Here is an 18927-nt window from a genome sequence, read left to right on the forward strand (position 1 = left end):
GATCACTTCCCACTGAAGAAGCTGAATGGACAAATCCATGAAGACATGTTTCATTTTCCCCGACAGCAGATTAGGGTGACCAGATGTCCCAATTTTATAGGGACAGTCCCGGTTTTGGGGTCTTTTTCTTATATAGGCTCCTATTACCCCCATTCCCTGTCCTGATTTTTCACACTTGCTATCTGGCCACCCTACAGCAGATGTTTTTATACATAAACACAATAATAGAGTAATTACATATACATTCACATTATTATAGCTGCTGTGTGCTCAGTGCTACTCAAAACAAGGCAGTAAGCCAAATCTTCCTAGTTTTCATTTTGATTTAAATTATATTCATAATAAAGGGATTTTCATTCAATCTAAATGCAATTTCATTCTAGTCTAACAAACCTTCTCACTTTTTATTATTATTATTATTGTTGTTGTTATTATTCTTTTCCTTTTATTCTAGGTCACTCAGCCCAGATACAAGTGAAATTCTCTTCTGGTAGTGATAACAGTGATGCTACTCAATGAACTATAACAAGGGCTCTAAATGCGTCTCTTGTAGCATACCACAGTGATTTGCAAAAGTGGGAATAAATCAAAACAGTGAAGAGATGCCACATTGAGCCAGAAGCTAAATGTTACATCTTGTTGCATGAAGTAAGGGAGAACAGATCCTGTTTTTCTGGCAGCACAATATCTTTGTGCTTGTTACCTCAGATCCAGCCCTATTAAAACAATCATTCAGAATCTACAGGAGATTGTCACCTCTTTCTTCCATGCAATGGCAGCTGGTATTGGTGCATACACACATTCCTCATTCCTTTCAAGATTTTCAACACACAAAAAAGAAGCTTAATTTATAGTTAAAAAATAAGAGTCAGCTTACCCTGAGGCTCATCACTGGCACCAGGGGGGAAAAAAAGATAAATGCCTCTAGGTGAACTGGCAGAGATGCTAATTCTTGACTCACTTTACCGCTACACTATATGCACCACATTAATCATTTCACAGACATTTCAGAAAACTTGCACAATTTTCAAATAAAGATGCATCGTCTTCAACTCAATAATAATACAACTATATCTTGTAGCCCCAGCTTAGTTCATACAAACTCCATCCCCAAACAGGAGATTTATAAAATATTCCTAAAGTCCTCTGGGATGTAATTTTTATCCTTATGTGTTTGCTTGTCTATATAGTTTTGTCTTCTCTAGTGAATATTTTTCCATGTGTTTGTACATATATAATATTGTCATTTGTCTTATTCAACTGCTAACACACTTGGGATGTTTTCTGCTTCACAGTTTTATTGCATGGATGGGTAAATGCATTATATGATCCCTATGAACTGTGTTTTACACCTCAGTACAAATCTAATATATTTTTTGCTTTTGTTTTTTTAAAATAGAGCATAGCTGCATCTTCTACTAACTTATGTAAATTCTGTGGGGATTTCATGTTTTTAGTTTTAATTTTTTTTAAAAACTCTGAATTATAAAGACACTTGGGCCCAGATCAACTATACTTAGACCCCTAACTCCCACTGATTTCACTGAAAAAGCATACAATACAATTATATCAATTATAAAGTTTCAAAAATACTGTTTAGAAACTTTCCTTGTTATAGTGAAACTGAACACCCCTAGGATCAGCTGATGAGTACAAGTTGCACCTCTTTTGAAGGATCTTGGAGAGAGCTTTGGGTCCACAGAAGAATACACCGATGCTGTTGCTGCAGCAATAACAAAAAGATAACAGAATAAAACAAACTACTGACAATTCTCAGTTTTGTTTGAATCTTTAAAATGGCCTTTTGACAAATGCATTTTAAAAGTTTTGCCCATGTTCATTTCACAAAGTATTATTTTAAAACTATCTTTATTTTTAATTCTTCTTTAGTGTTTATTACATTTTATTCAACTGGATTGCTATAGCTGAGGTTGAAAAAAAACGTTTTTAATGATAACTCTCTGTTTTCATATTGTCATAGCTTTACAAAAAAAAAAAAAAACAAACTACTCCATGAGCTGAAATTTTCCATTTTTTGTCTCTAAGTGGAAGTATTTTTAAAAAATGCATAAAATCCCTGCAGTTATTTTTGAGTTCTATGAAGATGAAAAAAATACATATTTTTGCCCACAGACATAATTTAAAAGTGGCTGAATTTTGAAACTTGACATGTAAGTAGTCCTCATAGATGAATAAGTGCATGCCCAAGTATGCAAATATCTAGGCAATGATGTTTACAGACAATAGAAAAATAGCTATTTTCTGCACAATAGAATATATCGTTTGAGGGTTTGCTTTTAAAAAGACACTGCACATATCCATTAAACATATAAAGTACACACTCATTAGCTGTGCACCTACTTGAGTAAATTTTCAGAATTTGTGCCATTAGAGCAGGCAGCTAAATCTGCAGCAATGAGGTACAACTGATGTTTGCTCCCAATTAAGCTTTCTCAAAGGAAAGTGCAAATGAGGTTCAAGTGAATTCTAACCAAAAAAACAGTGTTGCAGAAGTGTTAATACTGTACCGAGAACATGTGCCCACCACTGAATTTCCAAAGCACACCTATGCCTAAGTGGGAACTGGAGTTCCAAAATGTTTGCACCAGCAATTGCACCTATAAGAGCTTGGAATGGCTAAGAATCTGATTGCTGCTGCTGCCCCAGTCTCTAGCTGGACAGTCCTAGCTCTGTACTCTGAAGCAGATGTGAATGGTGGATTCATGGTGTAGTACAGCAGTTCTCAAACTGTGGGTCAGGACCCCAAAGTGGGTCTCAACCCCATTTGCCAGGGTTGGCTTAGACTTGCTGGGGCCCAGGGCCAAAGGCTTTGGTCCTCTGTCCAGGGGTCGTGCAGTAATTTTTATTGTCAGAAGAGGGTTGTGGTGCAATGAAGTTTGAGAACCCCAGGTGTAGTATATACACCACCGCTCTACTCCATCTGCAAAGAGACTGTGCATTGGAGAGAAGGGAGCCCATGTGGGCCTGGACTCAGTGGTATACAAGGGATGTAGACCCTGGACAGGAACAGCTGTAGTCATTTTGCTGGCCAGGTCAGAAAACATTTTGGCACCCACTCTCCCCTAACAGGCAAAGAAAACCTAAAACATGGTTGGCCGATCAGTTGGGGAGGGGGAACCTAGCAGTCCAGTGTCTCTGGAAGTTGTTATAGTGCCCCTGGAAGCTGGTGCCCAGGGTGATGGCCCTGTTTGTCTGCCCCTAGAATCAGCCCTGAGTCTGATTACTTCAAGAAATCCAGCTGTCCCTTTACCCACACACAGCAGAACCATGCTAATTCCTCTGCATCCTGAACCATCTGCACAGGTCCAATAAAATGTTTCTCTCATGCACGTTTTCTTTTAAAGAGTTCACATTTCATCTTAAATGTGACTGAGGCTCATAAGCAAATTCATAGATTCATAGGGACCACTGCAATCATCTAGTTTGATCTCTGTATAGCACAAGCCATAGAACTTCCCCTGCAATAATTTCTTTTGAACCACAGCATATCTTTTACAAAGAGATCCAATCTTGATTTTAAAATTGCCAGAGATGGAGAATCCACTATGACACCTTGGTAAGTTGCTCCAATAGTTATTTACATTCACTTTTAAAAATTTAAACCTTATTTCTAGTCTGAATTTGTCTAGCTCCAACTTCCAGCCACTGGATCTTGATATATTTTGCTAGACTGAAGAGTCCATTATCAAATTTTTGTTCCTCTTGTAGCTACTTACAGACTGTGATCAAGTCACCCCTTAACCTTCTCTTTGTTAAGCTAAATAGATTAAACTCTGTGAATCTCTCACTATAATGTACGTTTTCTAATTCTTTAATCATTCTCATGGCTTTTCTCTGAACCTTCTCCAATTTATCAACATCTTTCTGGAATTGTGGACACCAGAAGCGGACACAGTATACCAACAGTGGTCATACCAGTGCCAAATGCAAAGTTAAAAATAACCTCTTTATTCCTGTTCAAGATTCCTCTCTTTATGCATGCAAGGATCGCATTAGCCTTTTTGGCCACAGCGTCGCAATGGGAGCTCATGTTCAGTTGACCATTCGCCATGACCCCGAAATCTTTTTCAGAGTTGCTACTTCCCAGGACAGAGTCCCCCATCATGTAAGTATGGTCTACCATTCTTTTTTCCTACCTGTATATATTTACAGTTAGCCATATTATTTGTTTGTTCTCAGCTTACCAAGCAAGCCACATCGCTTTGTATTCATGACCTGTCCTCATCACTATTTACCACACCCCCAACTTTTTCATCCTCTGCATACTTATCAGGAATGATTTTATGTTTTCTTCCAGATTATTGATAAAAATGTTAAATAGCACAGGGACAAGAACTGATCCCTGTGAGTCCCCACTAGAAACACCTGTTTGATGATGATTCCCCATTTACAATTACATTTTGAGACCTATCAGTTAGCCAGCTTTCAATCCACTTAATGTGTCCCATGTTAATTTTATATCATTCTAGTTTTTTAATCCAAATGTTGTGTGATAGCAAGTCAAATGCCTCATAGAAGTCTGTTACATAAACACTATTAACTTTGTCAACCAAACTTTTAATCTCATAAAAATAGATATCAGGTTAGTTTTACCAGATCTGTTTTCCAAAAATCCATGTTAATTGACATTAATTATATTACCCTCCTTTAATTCTTTATTAATTGTGTCCTGTATCAGCCACTCCATTATCTTGCCTTGGATCGATGTCAGACTGACAGACCTATTATGACCAAATTCATGTTCCTAAAACTTCAGTTCTGGATTCTTAAGAAAGCATCACAACATTCAGGACTTCTCACCATCACCTTCTACTCTGTGTGTGAAAAGCAGCACAGAAAGTGTCTTTCTTGAAGATTTTTCACTTCACAACTATATTTTGAATATTGTCAAATAAAAAAGTTTAGACTGCAAGTTAAATTTGACTGCAAACCTAAAATTTAAAAATATGATTTTGTAGTAGCAATATTTAACAAATAATAAAAAGGAAAAAATTATATTTTCTATTGTCGGCCCTTTGCCCATTTTTTAATCTTCCTTCTTATTTCCTGATTTGTAGTCATCTTCACCTCTATCAATTGGTTTCTCTATTACTGTTATTTTTTCAATTTTATCGTATTCTTGAAGCTTACTCTTTTCTCTCTTCCCCTTCTAGCATTTTAGTTTTTTATTCATGAAAAAATGTTTTTCCTTTTCCTTTCTCAACCCTTTCTCCTGAATGCAGGCCTTTAACTTGCATTAACAAGTACATATTTGGAAATAGAAAAGAATCACAAAGATTCCAGAATTTTCTGGTGATGAACACAAAAATATTTCAAATTCTTTCTTCAAAGGCTTCAGGAACAAAGAAGCTTTTCTCAGACCACTAGCAAATCCACTAGGTTCAAATGAACTGTCTTTGCCAGCAGAGATGAACTAATGACAGACCAGCACAGTCTTACAATGGTAGCCAAATATGTTGGGAGAACAAACATATCCTTGACATCATAAGAAAAAAAATCACAGTTTATCTCTTTAATAACCATCTTCAAGGGAAATTAATGTTACTTTGTCCTTTGTGCAGAACAGTAATTGGATTGTGTGTTTCAATTATATCTGGCAAGGGCCAGGATATTGAAATACTTATAAATATTAGATTTTCTTATCCAAAAATTAGATTTTATTGGCATTCTCTTTCTGAGATTTCTTCATTAAAAGCTTCATTAAACATAAATCTTCTTTCCACATAGCAAAAAACTAAATTATTTTAAAAGGGTCATTTAAAAAGATTTGCCCTCCCACTGTTTATGTTGAAAAAGAGTTACATAATAAGGCTAGAAGCTAACCTGCCTTACCTAGGATGATTTTCTGCTATTTGCCTGAACTCAGTGTCCCAATTTGGCCTTCCATAGAAGGTCTTCTGTCTCAGACCAGTAATTACATCCATCTTTTCATCATCATGTAGAGCTATATGAGTAGCCTAAAGCAAAAAGTACAGCAAGACAATAGTTTTAGAATCAATAACGTATATGGAGAGTAAAAAGTAAAGTAAAAATACTGTCTCTGAATAAAAGGTGGGAATATATATTACTGGGGGAGGAGGACTTATAATTATCATCAGAAGGCAGCACTCTGCCCCTAAAGAGACAGCAGACTGGGGGCAGAACAATATTTTCAAAAGTGCCTAAGTGGCTTAGAAGCCTAAATTCCATTTTTCAAAAGTGACTTAGGTACATGGGCACCTAAGTCCTATTGACTTTCAATGAGACTTATTCCTAAGGCCCTGATCCTGAAAGGTATTTAGGTGCATCTGAGGGTCTGGGCCCAGGTCACTTTTGCAAACATGGACTTAGATTCCTAAGTTTCTTAGCAGCTTTTGAATATTTCCCGGTAGTTAAGCGGGTGATAACCATTTTAATGTTGAAAAGAAATGATTTGAGAAAGGAAAAACATAAGTAGTAAAGTAATGGTGATTTTTAAATAAATATTAGAAATTATATGCAATATAGGAATTCTACATGTATCCAGGATGTGTGTACTTTGAATTTTCAGTTGCTCACAGAGGAGGAGTCAAATTGGGTATGCACAAGTGGTGCACAACAGTCTACCACCCCTTTTATTTTTGTATTTGCCTAGAAAAGAACCTGCTTAAATATTTTGAACAACATTCCACCTCATACTTTCATACGGCATATACATACCATCATTAGCGGTGGCCAATGCTTTACCAATAGCATACTCTATGGTATCAGACAAGCAGCAATAACTTTCCTTTGTTAAGTTGATAAAGGAAATTTACTTGCAAGTAATTCTGCTTGCCATTTTCATTCCCCTTATTCCCCCAATAGTCTCCTTTCAGACAACATTATTGCACCATCTGTAAGCAAGGAGGCAAAGAACCAAAGTTGATATTAGAGGGGTAGCCGTGTTAGTCTGGATCTGTAAAAGCAGCAAAGAATCCTGTGGCACCTTATAGACTAACAGACGTTTTGGAGCATGAGCTTTCGTGGATGAATACCCACTTCGTCTGACGAAGTGGGTATTCACCCACGAAAGCTCACGCTCCAAAACGTCTGTTAGTCTATAAGGTGCCACAGGATTCTCTGCGGCTTTTAAAGTTGATATTGAGGATTATCCACACCCATTTTAACCTCAGTTGAGAAACTTCCAGAACAAGTAAATAGATGTATTTTCTAAACTTGATATATAATAACCCACCTGTCCAATGCTCTATGTACACAGACTAAGCTCCCCAAGGTAGGGACCATTTCATCTTGTATGCATTGAAACTACTTAGCACATTGTAGGCACTATAGCAAACCAGTACATAAATAATAAACCAATTAACAAGACCATGTTAATTGATATTGCCATACCAGCAGAAGAAACAAAAAAGAAAGAGGAAGAGAAATGGAAAAGTGTGAAGAACTCTGCCACGAAGTGGAATGATGATGGAAAACAGAACAAAGATGATTACAAGAGCACTTGGAGCAGTCCCTCAGGGTATGAATGAGCAGCTCAGGAATACAGTAAGTGTGCAAAACACCACAATTAGTGATCTCCAGAAGTCAGTGCTTGTAGGCTTTGTGAGAATATTAAGGAAAGTCAAAAAAGAACCAGTACATTGGAGCCCCTAAAATACAGAAGTTCTGTGCACAATGTAACAAAACTTTTGACTGCCCAAACCTACAGAGTCAGTTTGTGGTCAGGATTTATTGGTGACTCATGGAAATAAATTTTTGATGGTAGCTTTCCCCTCTTTATGCTTAAAGATCTTGTATGTTGTGAAGGTGAAAAAAATCCCTATGATGTCATACTGAGAGATAATAATAATAATTATTATATTGCAATATAATTAATACTATTATAATTAATATATATTATTATTTGATCCAACATAGCAATGCCTGTGTTCCTTTTCTCCTAAATAATATACAGGATTCCTATATGTAGACAGAAATAAGGCCTTTTTTTTTTTTCAAGTTACATGAACAGAAATGCAGTTATGTGCATAATTTGCATGCAGATTTACTCTCTCTATAGGTTCTTATATTGCACCCATCACTGCATAGGGATTTAAAAATCAAACATAGAATCTCCACTTTCCTCCCTCTGTAAGTAGGAGTAACGTGTGTTTGTTTGTATTATAGACTATTATTATTATCCTTGTGAAGAATTATTGAAGAAAAACTAAGTCAAGAAATTTGTTTGGAATTTAGTTCTGAATGTGGTGAGACCTGTGGTCATTATCTTTTGCAGGAATGGATTCCATAGTTTGGATCCATCCCTTATGAAAGTTCCCTCTCTTGTGCTCATGAGTCTCCTCTATTTCTTGACAGTTTCAGTGTTCTGGTGAGGCATAGCAGTCACAGGAGGTCCTGCTAGCTTGGTCCAATCTTATGGAGGGCTTTGAACAGTGTTTTTCAAACTGGGGTCGCCACTGGTGCAGGGAAAGCCCCTGGTGGGCTGGGCCGGTTTGTTTACCTGCCCCGTCCACAGGTCCGGCCGATCGTGGCTCCCACTGTCCGCAGTTTGCTGCTGCAGGCCAATGAGAGCTGCTGGAAGCAGCAGAAAGTATCTCCCTCCGCCCGCGCCACTTCTAGCAGCTCCTATTGGCCTGCAGTTGCAAACTGCGGCCAGTGGGAGCCGCAATCAGCCGGCCCTGCAGACGGGGCAGGTAAACAAATCAGCCCGGCCAGCCAAGGGCTTTCCCTACATAAACGGTGACCCCAGTTTGAGAAATACTGGCTCTGAATATCGTGGTAGAGGACTTGAACTGGAGTCTATTCAGTGGAGAGTCAATGCAGGGACTGGATGATTTGCTCATGGCCAGCTGTGCTGCTCAGCAGATGGTGGCTGCATTCTGTACCAAATGGAACTTTTTCCATATTTTTGACTTCAGTCCTAAGTATAATGAATTACAGTAATGAAGCCTAGATGTCTCAAATGCATTGCCAGGACCGGGTTTGATATCTCGAGGCACAGTTTCCTGACCAGCCACAGAGGGAAGCGGGCTTGTTTGACACCGCTCTATTTGGCCATCCAGTGGCAGAAGAATCTATAGGGACATGAGGACTGAACATATTTAACAGTCTGAAGGCATATGCCCTCAACAGAGGGGAAAGAAGTAAATTCTCCAAAGGGATTCTTGCTTTCTGAAATCATCACCTTCATTTTGCCTAGGTTCAGCTTCAGTCAACTACTCTTCATCCAAATGTTGTTCTTGGCCAAATGCTGGGGGATAGCCTGGAGAGAATGCTGGTTATGTTCTATGTAAAGGAAATGTAAACCTTGGTATTATCTGAGTATTGCTGGTATTTAAGCTAACACAGTCTCCACTAGTGGTTTCCTAAAGATATCAAGTAAGATAGGGAGAGGTTTAAGGCTTGTGGGATTCCACATGCGAGAGCTTTGGAGGTAGAGGATGTATTACCAATTACAACCCTTTGTGTTTGGTCTGAGAAGAAGAAAGCCATTTCACTGTACTTCTTTCCACCCCTGCAAACTTTTGGACGGGGGATAATAGTAGTTGATGCTCAGTGGAATCACATGCCACAGAAAGGTCCAAAGGTCCAACAAGATGTCCACCTCTGTCTATGACCTGGTGGTCACTCACGACAGCAAAAATTGTTTGTTTCTGTACCATGTTCTGGCGTGAAGATTCAGGATATTGGCAGCTGGTGGGAGATGGTGACCATGTGTTTTGTTAGCTTCTTGATTAGCTTGTTTAGAAAATCTTGGTAGTCCATCGATCTGATGACAAATCCGAGCAAATCATCTATTGTTGGTCTCATGGTGTGCCCTCTGATAGCTATACAAGCCAATTCTAGAGGTGCACATTTGGCTGCAGATGGTGCATGGGAAGTTCGCAGTCAGTGGGTTGTGCACTGCTGGTGCTCTGTGACGTCATTCGCATGCCTGTTGTAGATGCCAGCAGCGGTCTTCCTCAAAGGCGATGCAGGTATTCCTGACTGTTGCATGCCACTGTGTTCTGTCGCTGGCGGCGTCCTCAGGTCCCTGGGTTTGATACTGCTATACTGCAGATTGGCTTTGATGGTGTCCTTGTAACGTTTTCATGGACAACCTATATGCCGGATGCCCTGGGAGAGCTCACCATACAGAAGCTGGCAGGGGTTCTGTTGGCATCCATGCGGCTGCTAACGTAGCTGTGACTTCATGATCATCATTTCGATGCTTGTCATCTGGGCTTTCTCGAGGACTTCAAGATTGGGCACTAATTGTCCTTGCCAGGATCTTTCATGATGTTGCGGAGGCAAACGCATGTGAATGCTTTGAGCATGCTTGATGTTGGATGCTATATAGTGTCCACGTTTCGACACCGTGTACAAAAAGACGAAGAAGCAGCCGCTGTAGCAGATGTTTGTTGACATCCGGGATGTCGTGGTGCGTTTAAACTTTGATACGCAGATAGCCAAGTGCCTGACTTGCTTTGGATATTCGTGCGTTGATCTCATTATCCAGTGATCTACTGGAATGACGACTACCTCAGGTATTATAAGTTCTCCACTACTTTAAGCGGATGTGCCATCAATGGAGAATACTGGACGAAGCTTGGATCCAGGTACGTTGATGGAGAACTCTTCTTTCCGAGGCGTCGATAGTAGTCCGAAGAATTGGAGGTCCTCGCACTGTGAGCAATGGTGCTGAAGATCATTTTCAGTGTGAGCCATGAGGGCACAGTCATCGGCAAAGAGTGCCTCAAGAAGGAGTTTCTGCACTGTCTTAGTCTTTGCATTCAGGCGACGGAGGTCAAAAAGTGAACCATCGTGCTGGTATTTCAAATATATACCTCGATCCAGATCTTTAGAAAATAGATGGTAGATAACAGCCTGTGAGTTTGCTAACATTGAGCAATGGCTTATTTAATATTGGTCAAACTGTTGCATGCTTCAGCATGGGAAGTGGATTTTTCTCTCCAAAAGAAGTTTTCACAGTCTCTGTTAGATAACTAGCATAAGACAGAGGTTCTCAACCTTTCTGGGCTCACGATCCATTTGTAAATGTTTGTGGCCTGTCACAACCCAGTAAATAGTCTGGGAATAGAGGTCCTGGAGTGGTTTCGGTCAGGTCCCCTGGCCCCTGGGGGAGTTTCAGGGTTCTCAGATTTCTACTGCAATTAATAGCCCAAAATGACTTAAAAACTATCCCCAAAGTAGCCCAATCTATTTATTGAAACAACATTTCAAACAAAGTGGGGGGGGGTGTATGGGGGGGGATGGAGGGGTGCTGGAGGAAGTACCTAAGGTCTCACACACAAGGTTGGGTGAAGTGTTGTTCTCTCTGGCTCCCTGTCATGGTGGTAAGGTAGCTGGTGCAGACCTGGGACTCAGCACCAGCCCATCAGTCAATGCCTCTCTGCGGGCCTTTCCCCCTCCCCAAGATGGGGAGCTGGGGCCTGGTCCTGTCACCCTCCTGGCCAAGCCCTGAGGCTCTGAGGTGAGGAGCTGGCCCAGTTGAGAAGTACTTGCAGTCTCCGCTTACATGTTAGACTGGCCAGTTACCATAGAGTGGTGGGTCCTGCAGTTCCTGTGCTGTGGGGTTGGTTGGTCGTGTCTCTCAGCGTTGGGCATTGCAACCTGTGGGGTTGCAGCACTGCTCAGGTTTGGCCCTACCCTGGTGACTGGACCACATGACCCTTTGAAACATTCTGGCAAGCCAGTTTTGAGTCCTGATCCATGGGCTGAGAAACTGATATAAGAGGCTGTTGGACTACGTGTGTGTGAACAACTGCACAAATACATTTTGAAAATCAATCCCATAATGTTGAAAGCACCTCAAGTCATTACCTTTTAAATAATCCCTGAGGGAAAGTGGGAAGGAATTAAGAAGAGAGAAGAGCAAGGCTACAAGGGAAGGAATGACTTGTGGTATATTTCCTCTTTTTTAATCCTGTAAGAGTCCTTTCATTAAATGGAAAGAACAAAAAGTAAGAAACAGGTCGAGAGGTTTTCCTTTCCTGCATCTAACGTGACTTGACTGACCAATTAATAAAGCAGAAAGAAAGGAAAGACCCATTTGGGCTAAATAAAGAGGGAAGAAGCTGAACAAGCCTCCTTCATCTAAGTAGCATGCAGATCTCACAGTGAGATCTATCAATGAAATTTAAAGCTAGTAAATTTAAAACTGATTAAAGGAAATACATTTTCACACAACACACAATTAACTTTCAGAACTCACTACCCTCCAGCCAGGTCACTAATTTAATTCACCCCATTCTGCTGTAACAGAGTGAAAAGAAATATATTTAGTCCAGTGTTTCTCAAACTGGGGTCGCCTCTTGTGTAGGAAAGCCCCTGGCAGTCCGGGCCCGTTTGTTTAGCTGCCCCGTCCTCAGGTCTGGCCGATCGCGGCTCTCACTGGACACAGTTCACTGCTGCAGGCCAAAGGGAGCTGCTGGAAGCGGCGGCCAGTATATCCCTCGGCCCACACCACTTCCAGCAGCCCCCGTTGGCCCGGAGCAGAGAACCGCAGCCAGTGGGAGCCGCAATTGGCCAGACCTGAGGACGGGGCAGGTAACAAACCGGCCCGGCCCACCAGGGGTTTTCCCTACACAAGCGGCGACCCCCCTTTGAGAAACACTGATATAGTTCCACGTCCTCACATAGAGAGGACCTTAAGTTCCCCTGCTGAGCCCTCTAGGTGACTCAGCTTCACCTTGGGGCTTTCAACATCTCTACCGTTTCCTTACTTCTAAGAGGGGTGTGTGGAAGGGAGGTTTTTGTACTCTCCACAACAAGGGTGGTTGGTAGGGGAGCCAGGGCCCTCTTACTGTACCGTGCTGCAACCAAGAGCCCTATTAGAGGCAAAAATATCAGCATATTGAAGTGCCTTGAGGCTGCCTCTCTGGGTCACTTCCTACCACTTGCCTCCCCAAAACATCTCAAAGTCCAGTGTAAGATAGCAAAAAAAAAGAAAAATTCTGACCCTTCAGCCCAGCTGATAGCCCCTTTCTGGCAGCAAAGGCTTAGTTAGTTCCCTTGTTCAGGAGCTCTCAGGATAGATCTGTCCTCCTACCCTGACTGATCCCTTTTTTAGCCATCTGGCTCCCTTTAAAGCTCCTCCTCCAGCTGAAGCAGGAATTAAGTAAGGAATTAAAAATAATAATAATTGTGAAAGGCATTCCACAAACCATCATGCCAACATCCAGTTTAGGGTTCAGAAGAAATTTTCCATGCTGGCAAGTTGTCTTCCACCTTACTCTACAGCAGATAGTACTGGTGACTTCTAGAGATAGGACATTGAACTAGATGGACCACAGGTTCGATCCTATACAGCAATTCTTATGTTCCTATTTTCCTAAAGCTGAATTGGAAGTGGGCTCTATATTTACAGTTCTTTGTCTCCTTGCTTCCTGTTAGTGGAGTTATAATGGTGTAAATGTGGAAAAATATCACAAAAGATTTAATAAGGAAATTTTAGGAGAAAAAAACCTGTTTATCAAATACTTCAAGAATTTAATATAATTACATTAATTCATCCATTTGCTTGTTCCTGTTTCATATGCTGCCATACTGGAAAATAAGGTACATTAACTCAAACCTATTTCATTAATACCTGACTTTCATCCCAGCCAGTAAGAAATATATGATAACTAAGAAAATGGGTTTTCCCTTTCTCAGCCATTTGTGTTTCCAGCAAGAACAGGAGATCAGCAAACCACTCAAAGGCAGATGCATCTCGGCAAGTCCAATAGAAATAAACCTGTCAGGTAAAAGTAAGGAAATTCAACAAGACATAAGCTTTCAACAAGCTTTCTATAAAGCTCTTAAATTATTTATGTTGAGATAAGTGGTTAATCTTATAGCATGCTACTGTACTCCAGTGGAAATTTAAACATGATCCCATCTACTTTTGACATTGTGGAGTTTCTTTGTATGTTTTAAAACACCTTTTTCTTCTTAAAAAATGTGAGTGAATTTAGTGATTAAAGTATTAATTCAGACAGGCAATATGCAAGCCATCTAACTCTGTCAATGCATCATGGCTTACAGAACCTAACTCTGCATTTTTCTTGAATAGAGACTGAAAATCCTATGAAACTCTGCAGTGATTTTGAGATGTGATCAAACAGGGAGTAAGATGAGACCACCACACTCAATTTCATTCATAGATTCATAGATTCATAGACTCTAGGACTGGAAGGGACCTTGAGAGGTCATCGAGTCCAGTCCCCTGCCCTCATGGCAGGACCAAATACTGTCTCGGCCATCCCTGATAGACATTTATCTAACCTACTCTTAAATATCTCCAGAGATGGATATTTCCACAACCTCCCTAGCAATTTGTTCTTGTTTAACTACCCTGACAGTTAGGACTTTTCTAATGTCAACCTAAATCTCCCTTGCTGCAATTTAGCCCATGCTTCTTGTTTCTTCATAGGCTAGGTGAACAAGTTTTCTCCTCTCCTGATGACACCCTTTAGATACCTGAAAACTGCTATCATGGCCCTCTCAGTCTTCTCTTTCCAAACTAAATAGAACCCAGTTCTTCAGTCTTCCTTCATAGGTTCATCTTCTCAAGACCTTTAATCATTTCTTGTTGTCTTCTCTGGACCCTCTCCAATTTCTCCACATCTTTCTTGAAATGCGGGCCCAGAACTGGACACAATATCCGCTGGCTACCATGCGCAGAGTAAGCGAGAATGACTCCTCAGTCTTGTTACAACAACCTGTAATGCATCCCAGAATCACGTTGCTTTTTTTTGCAACAGTATCACACTGTTGACTATATTTATGTTTGGGTCACTATGAGCCCTAGATCTCTTTCTGCCATACTCCTTCTAGACACGTCCTCTCCATTCTGTAGTGTGTGAAACTGTATTGTTCCTTCCTAAGTGGAGCACTTGCATTGTGTTTTATTGAACTTCATCCGGTTACGCTCAGACCATTTCTCCAATTTGTCCAGATCATTTGAATTTTGACCCTGTCCTCAAAGCAGTTGCCATCCCTCCAGTTTGGTATCATCTGAAACTTAATAAGCGTACTTTCTTGCCAATGCGCTTAGGTACGTCTACACTATGGGATTATTCCCCAATTTACATAAAGGTTTTATAAACAGATGTATAAAGTCGTGGCACGCGGACACTAGCACATTAATTCAGCTGTGCGTCCATGGTCCGAGGCTAGCATCGATTTCATGGAGCGTGGCACTGTGGTACTATTCTGTAGCATCCCATAGTTCCCGCAGTCTCCCTGCCCTTAGAATTCTGGTGGAGAGCCCAGTGCTGATGGGGCAAAATTATGTCAGGGTGTTCTGGTAATTCGCGTCAGTTCCTTCCTCCAGGAAAGCAATGGCAAACATCATTTCACCTTTTTTCCTGGATTGCCTGGCACGCCATAGCACGGCAACCATGGAGCGCCGTTCAGCTTTTTTTTGTTTTAAGTCACATGTATGTTACTGGATCCGTGGAAGAGGCGATACTCCAGCGCTACACAGAGCATTCATTTGCTTTGCCGATAGCAGAGACGGTTATCAGTCGTTCTGTGTACTGTCGTGCCGGTTACAGCTGTATTGCAATGAGATTACAGTTATCTGTCCTCTTGACGTCTGCTGTACTGGGCCCCTGGCTGGATCGGCGGGGGCGCCAAGCAACTGGAGGACTCCCCGAGTCATATCCTCCTTTTATGTTTCTAAAATAAAGTCAGTCCGCCGAGATATGGGGCAAGTTACAGGACCGTGTGATCAGAGACACAGCTGCTCTGTGCTCAGATCCCGCAAAAATATGAGCTACATGCCATTCACGTGGGGTGCCCCTGCAAACCCCACCTTTGCTCCTTCCTCAACCTTGCTAGCTACCGTGCATGTGTCCCCCCCATTGTGTGCAGCGTTATAAAGAATGCATCAAATAAAGAACGAGATTAGTGAGATTAAATGAGGGAGAGGCCTCCTGTGCTTGACAGTCCAGCAGGACATTAGCTGTGTCGGGTAAGGAGCAAGCATTTTGCTTTTGCTGCTATTGATAAGTCATGGCGAGTACAGAATCTTTTCTTTACACTAGAAAGGAGGGGGCTGTGGAGCTCACCCCAGCTTGCATGAAGATGGATACCATTATGGGAAGTGCTGGAGTCATTCCGTATTTTACACGGCCCCCAGCCGCACTACACGGCTGCATGTGATGAGGATATCATTCAATTGCACCCTGCCAGTCGGGAGGAGAGGAGCCGGATACTGCTACTTTCCACTGTTTGAACTGCACATACGCGTCTCCAGCAGCATCAAGTAGCACATGGTACACTGAGAAGCAAGAAACTAGGTTCTTTCACCTTTCTTACGTGCGGGCGAGAGGGGGAGGAAGTAACTTGACAGTCTATGACCCTGACCACGCCGGCAACTTGTGTAGACAACTAAGGCATGGGAGCTCAGCCAAATGCAAAACTTACAGAGACTCCTAGGACGTTGGAATAGTGGGTCCTTCGTACCCTGTCTCCTCTCCCTCCGTATGAGCGTCCATTTGTCTGGCTTCCTTCCTTGTCACAGCACTAGTGTAGCCTGCGAGCATCTTTTTTGTCAAACGCTTTCCATCGTCTTCTGTAACGGAGTTGATAAACAGATTTGTCTCCCCATCAGCATCAGATCCGAGTATTCTCCCGTACGGTCCTGCTGAGCTCTGTTTTGGATGTGGGACTGCATTGCCACGTGCTGATCAGAGCCCAGTGGGCAACAGGAAATGAAATCTAAATTTCGCCGTGGCGTTTCCTGTTTACCTGGCCACTGCATCCGAGTTCAGATTTGCCTGTCCAAAGAGTCACAGTGCAGAAACGTGGCGATACCGCGCGGGGCCGATACCGCTCGATTTTGCGCACACATAACCCAAATCAGATATTGCGTAATACCGATATGGTCATACGGGGAGGCCGTAAGAAACCGATTTAAAGAGCCCTTTATATCGATATAAAGGGCCTCGTGTTAGTGGACGGGACTCAGCGTTTAGATGGTTATGCCTGCTAAATCGGTTAAACTCGGTAGGTGCCAGCGCCTAAGTCATTGATGAAATTATCTGAACAGAGCTTCCCAAAAACAGACCCTGTGCTACCCCACTAGTGTATGACCTTTCCAGCAGCATTGGCGAGCGATTATAACTTATCTGCTGAGTATGGTTATCCAGCCAGTTATGCTCCACCTTATAGAGACCCATCTAAATTGATTTGCCTAGTTTATCAAGATAAGATGTCATGCGGGACCGTATCAATGCCTTACTAAAGTCTAGGTATATACCACATCCACCACTTCTTCCTTATCATAAGTCGTTATATCCTACAAGAAGCTATCAGATTGGTTTGACATGATTTGTTCTTTACAAATCCATGTGGCTATTCCCTATCACCTTACCACCTTCCAAGTGTTGCAGCATGTCTTTAATTACTTGCCTCTTATCTTCCCTGGCACAGAAGTTAAACTAAAAGGTCTGTAGTTTCCTGGGTTGTTTCTTTTTATAGCATGGGCACTATTTGCCTTACCAGTCTTCTGGAATCTCTCCCATCTCCCATGACTTCCAAAGATAATAGCTAGAGGCTCAGATACCTCCTCTATTAACTCCTTGTATTCTAGGATGCATTTCATCAGGCCTCTGTGACTGCAGGCATTAGCTTTTCTAAGTGATTTTTAACTTGCTCTTTTTTTATTTATCTTCAAACCTACCCTTCCCATTAAGCATTACTATGTTAGACATTCCTTCAGACTTCTCAGTGTGAACCGAAAAAAGAAGTCATTAAGCATCTCTGCCATTTCCAATGTTCCTGTTACTGTTTTCTCCCTCCTCACAGAGCAGTGGGCCTACCTGTCCTTGGCCTTCCTTTCTGCTTCTAATGTATTGATAAAGTTATTCTTGTTTCCCTTTATTCCCATTAGCTAGTTTGAGCTCATTTTGTGCCTTTGCTTTTCTAATCTGCCCTGCATCCCATGTTATTTGCCTAATCTCCTTTGTAATCTGAGCCTGTTTCCATTTTTTATATGATCCTTTTTATTTGTTAGGTCATGCAAATCTCGTGGTTAAGCCAAGGTGGTCTTTTGCCACATTTTCTATCGTTCCTACCCATCGGATAGCTTGCTTTTGGCCCTTAATGAGTGTCCCTTTGAAAACTTGCCACTCTCCTCAGTTGTTTTTCCCTCAGTCTTGATTCCCCTGGACCTTACTATCAGCTCTCTGAGCTTACCAAAATCCGCCTTCTTGGAATCATTGTCTCTATTTTGCTGTACTCCCTTCTACCCTTCCTTAGAATTGCAAACTCTTGCTCATGTGATTTCCTTATCACTTACCCAAGGTCCTTACTCCTAAATTCTCAATGATTGCTCCTATTTGTTAAAATCAAGTCGTAACAGCTTCCCAGTAGCTTTTCAACCTTTGAATTAAAAAGTTGTCTGCAATGCAGTCCAGAAACGTTTGGATAGTCTGTGCCCCACGGTGTTATTTCCCATATATCTGGATAGTGAAGTCTCCTCACCACCAAATCTTGGTATTGGATGATTTGTTAGTTGTTTTAAAAAAGCCTCACACCTCTTTCCACCTGGTTAGGTGGCCTGTAGTAGACTCCTAGCACGATCACACCCTTTTTACCCCTTTTATCCTAACCCAGAGACTCTCAACACTTCCGTCTCCTATGTCCATCTCCACCTCAGTCCAAGTGTGTACATTTTTAATATATAAGGCAACAGGTCCTCCTTTTTTCTCCTATCTATCCTTCCTGAGCAAACTATACCCATCCACACCAACATTCCAATCATGTTATTATCCCACCAAGTTTCAGAGATGCCAACAATGTCATAGTTGTATTTATTTATTAGCACTTCCAGTTCTTCCTGCTTATTACCCATACTTCTCGCATTTGTATATAGGCATCTAAGATACTGGTTTTGATCTTGCCTCCCAGTTTTGCCCTGACCCTCCTTTCTCTCTGCCATTATAGCCCACG

At 41.5% G+C, this 18927-nt stretch overlaps 1 protein-coding gene across 1 annotated transcript in view; it reads right to left on the reverse strand.

The window, feature by feature from the left end:
• Positions 1-1596: 1596 nt before the first annotated feature.
• NOX3 (NADPH oxidase 3) overlaps positions 1597-18927 on the reverse strand; it is a 50871-nt gene continuing 33540 nt past the window's right edge. Inside the window, exons 11-13 of the mRNA XM_032772086.2 lie at positions 13574-13720; positions 5854-5978; positions 1597-1723 (exon numbers count right to left, since the gene is read on the reverse strand). Of these exons, the coding sequence (XP_032627977.1) occupies positions 1597-1723; positions 5854-5978; positions 13574-13720 (399 nt within the window). The remainder of the gene's footprint in view (positions 1724-5853; positions 5979-13573; positions 13721-18927) is intronic.

This window comes from Chelonoidis abingdonii, chromosome 3 (genome assembly GCF_003597395.2).
Source record: "Chelonoidis abingdonii isolate Lonesome George chromosome 3, CheloAbing_2.0, whole genome shotgun sequence".
Taxonomy (NCBI): Eukaryota; Metazoa; Chordata; order Testudines; family Testudinidae; genus Chelonoidis; species Chelonoidis abingdonii.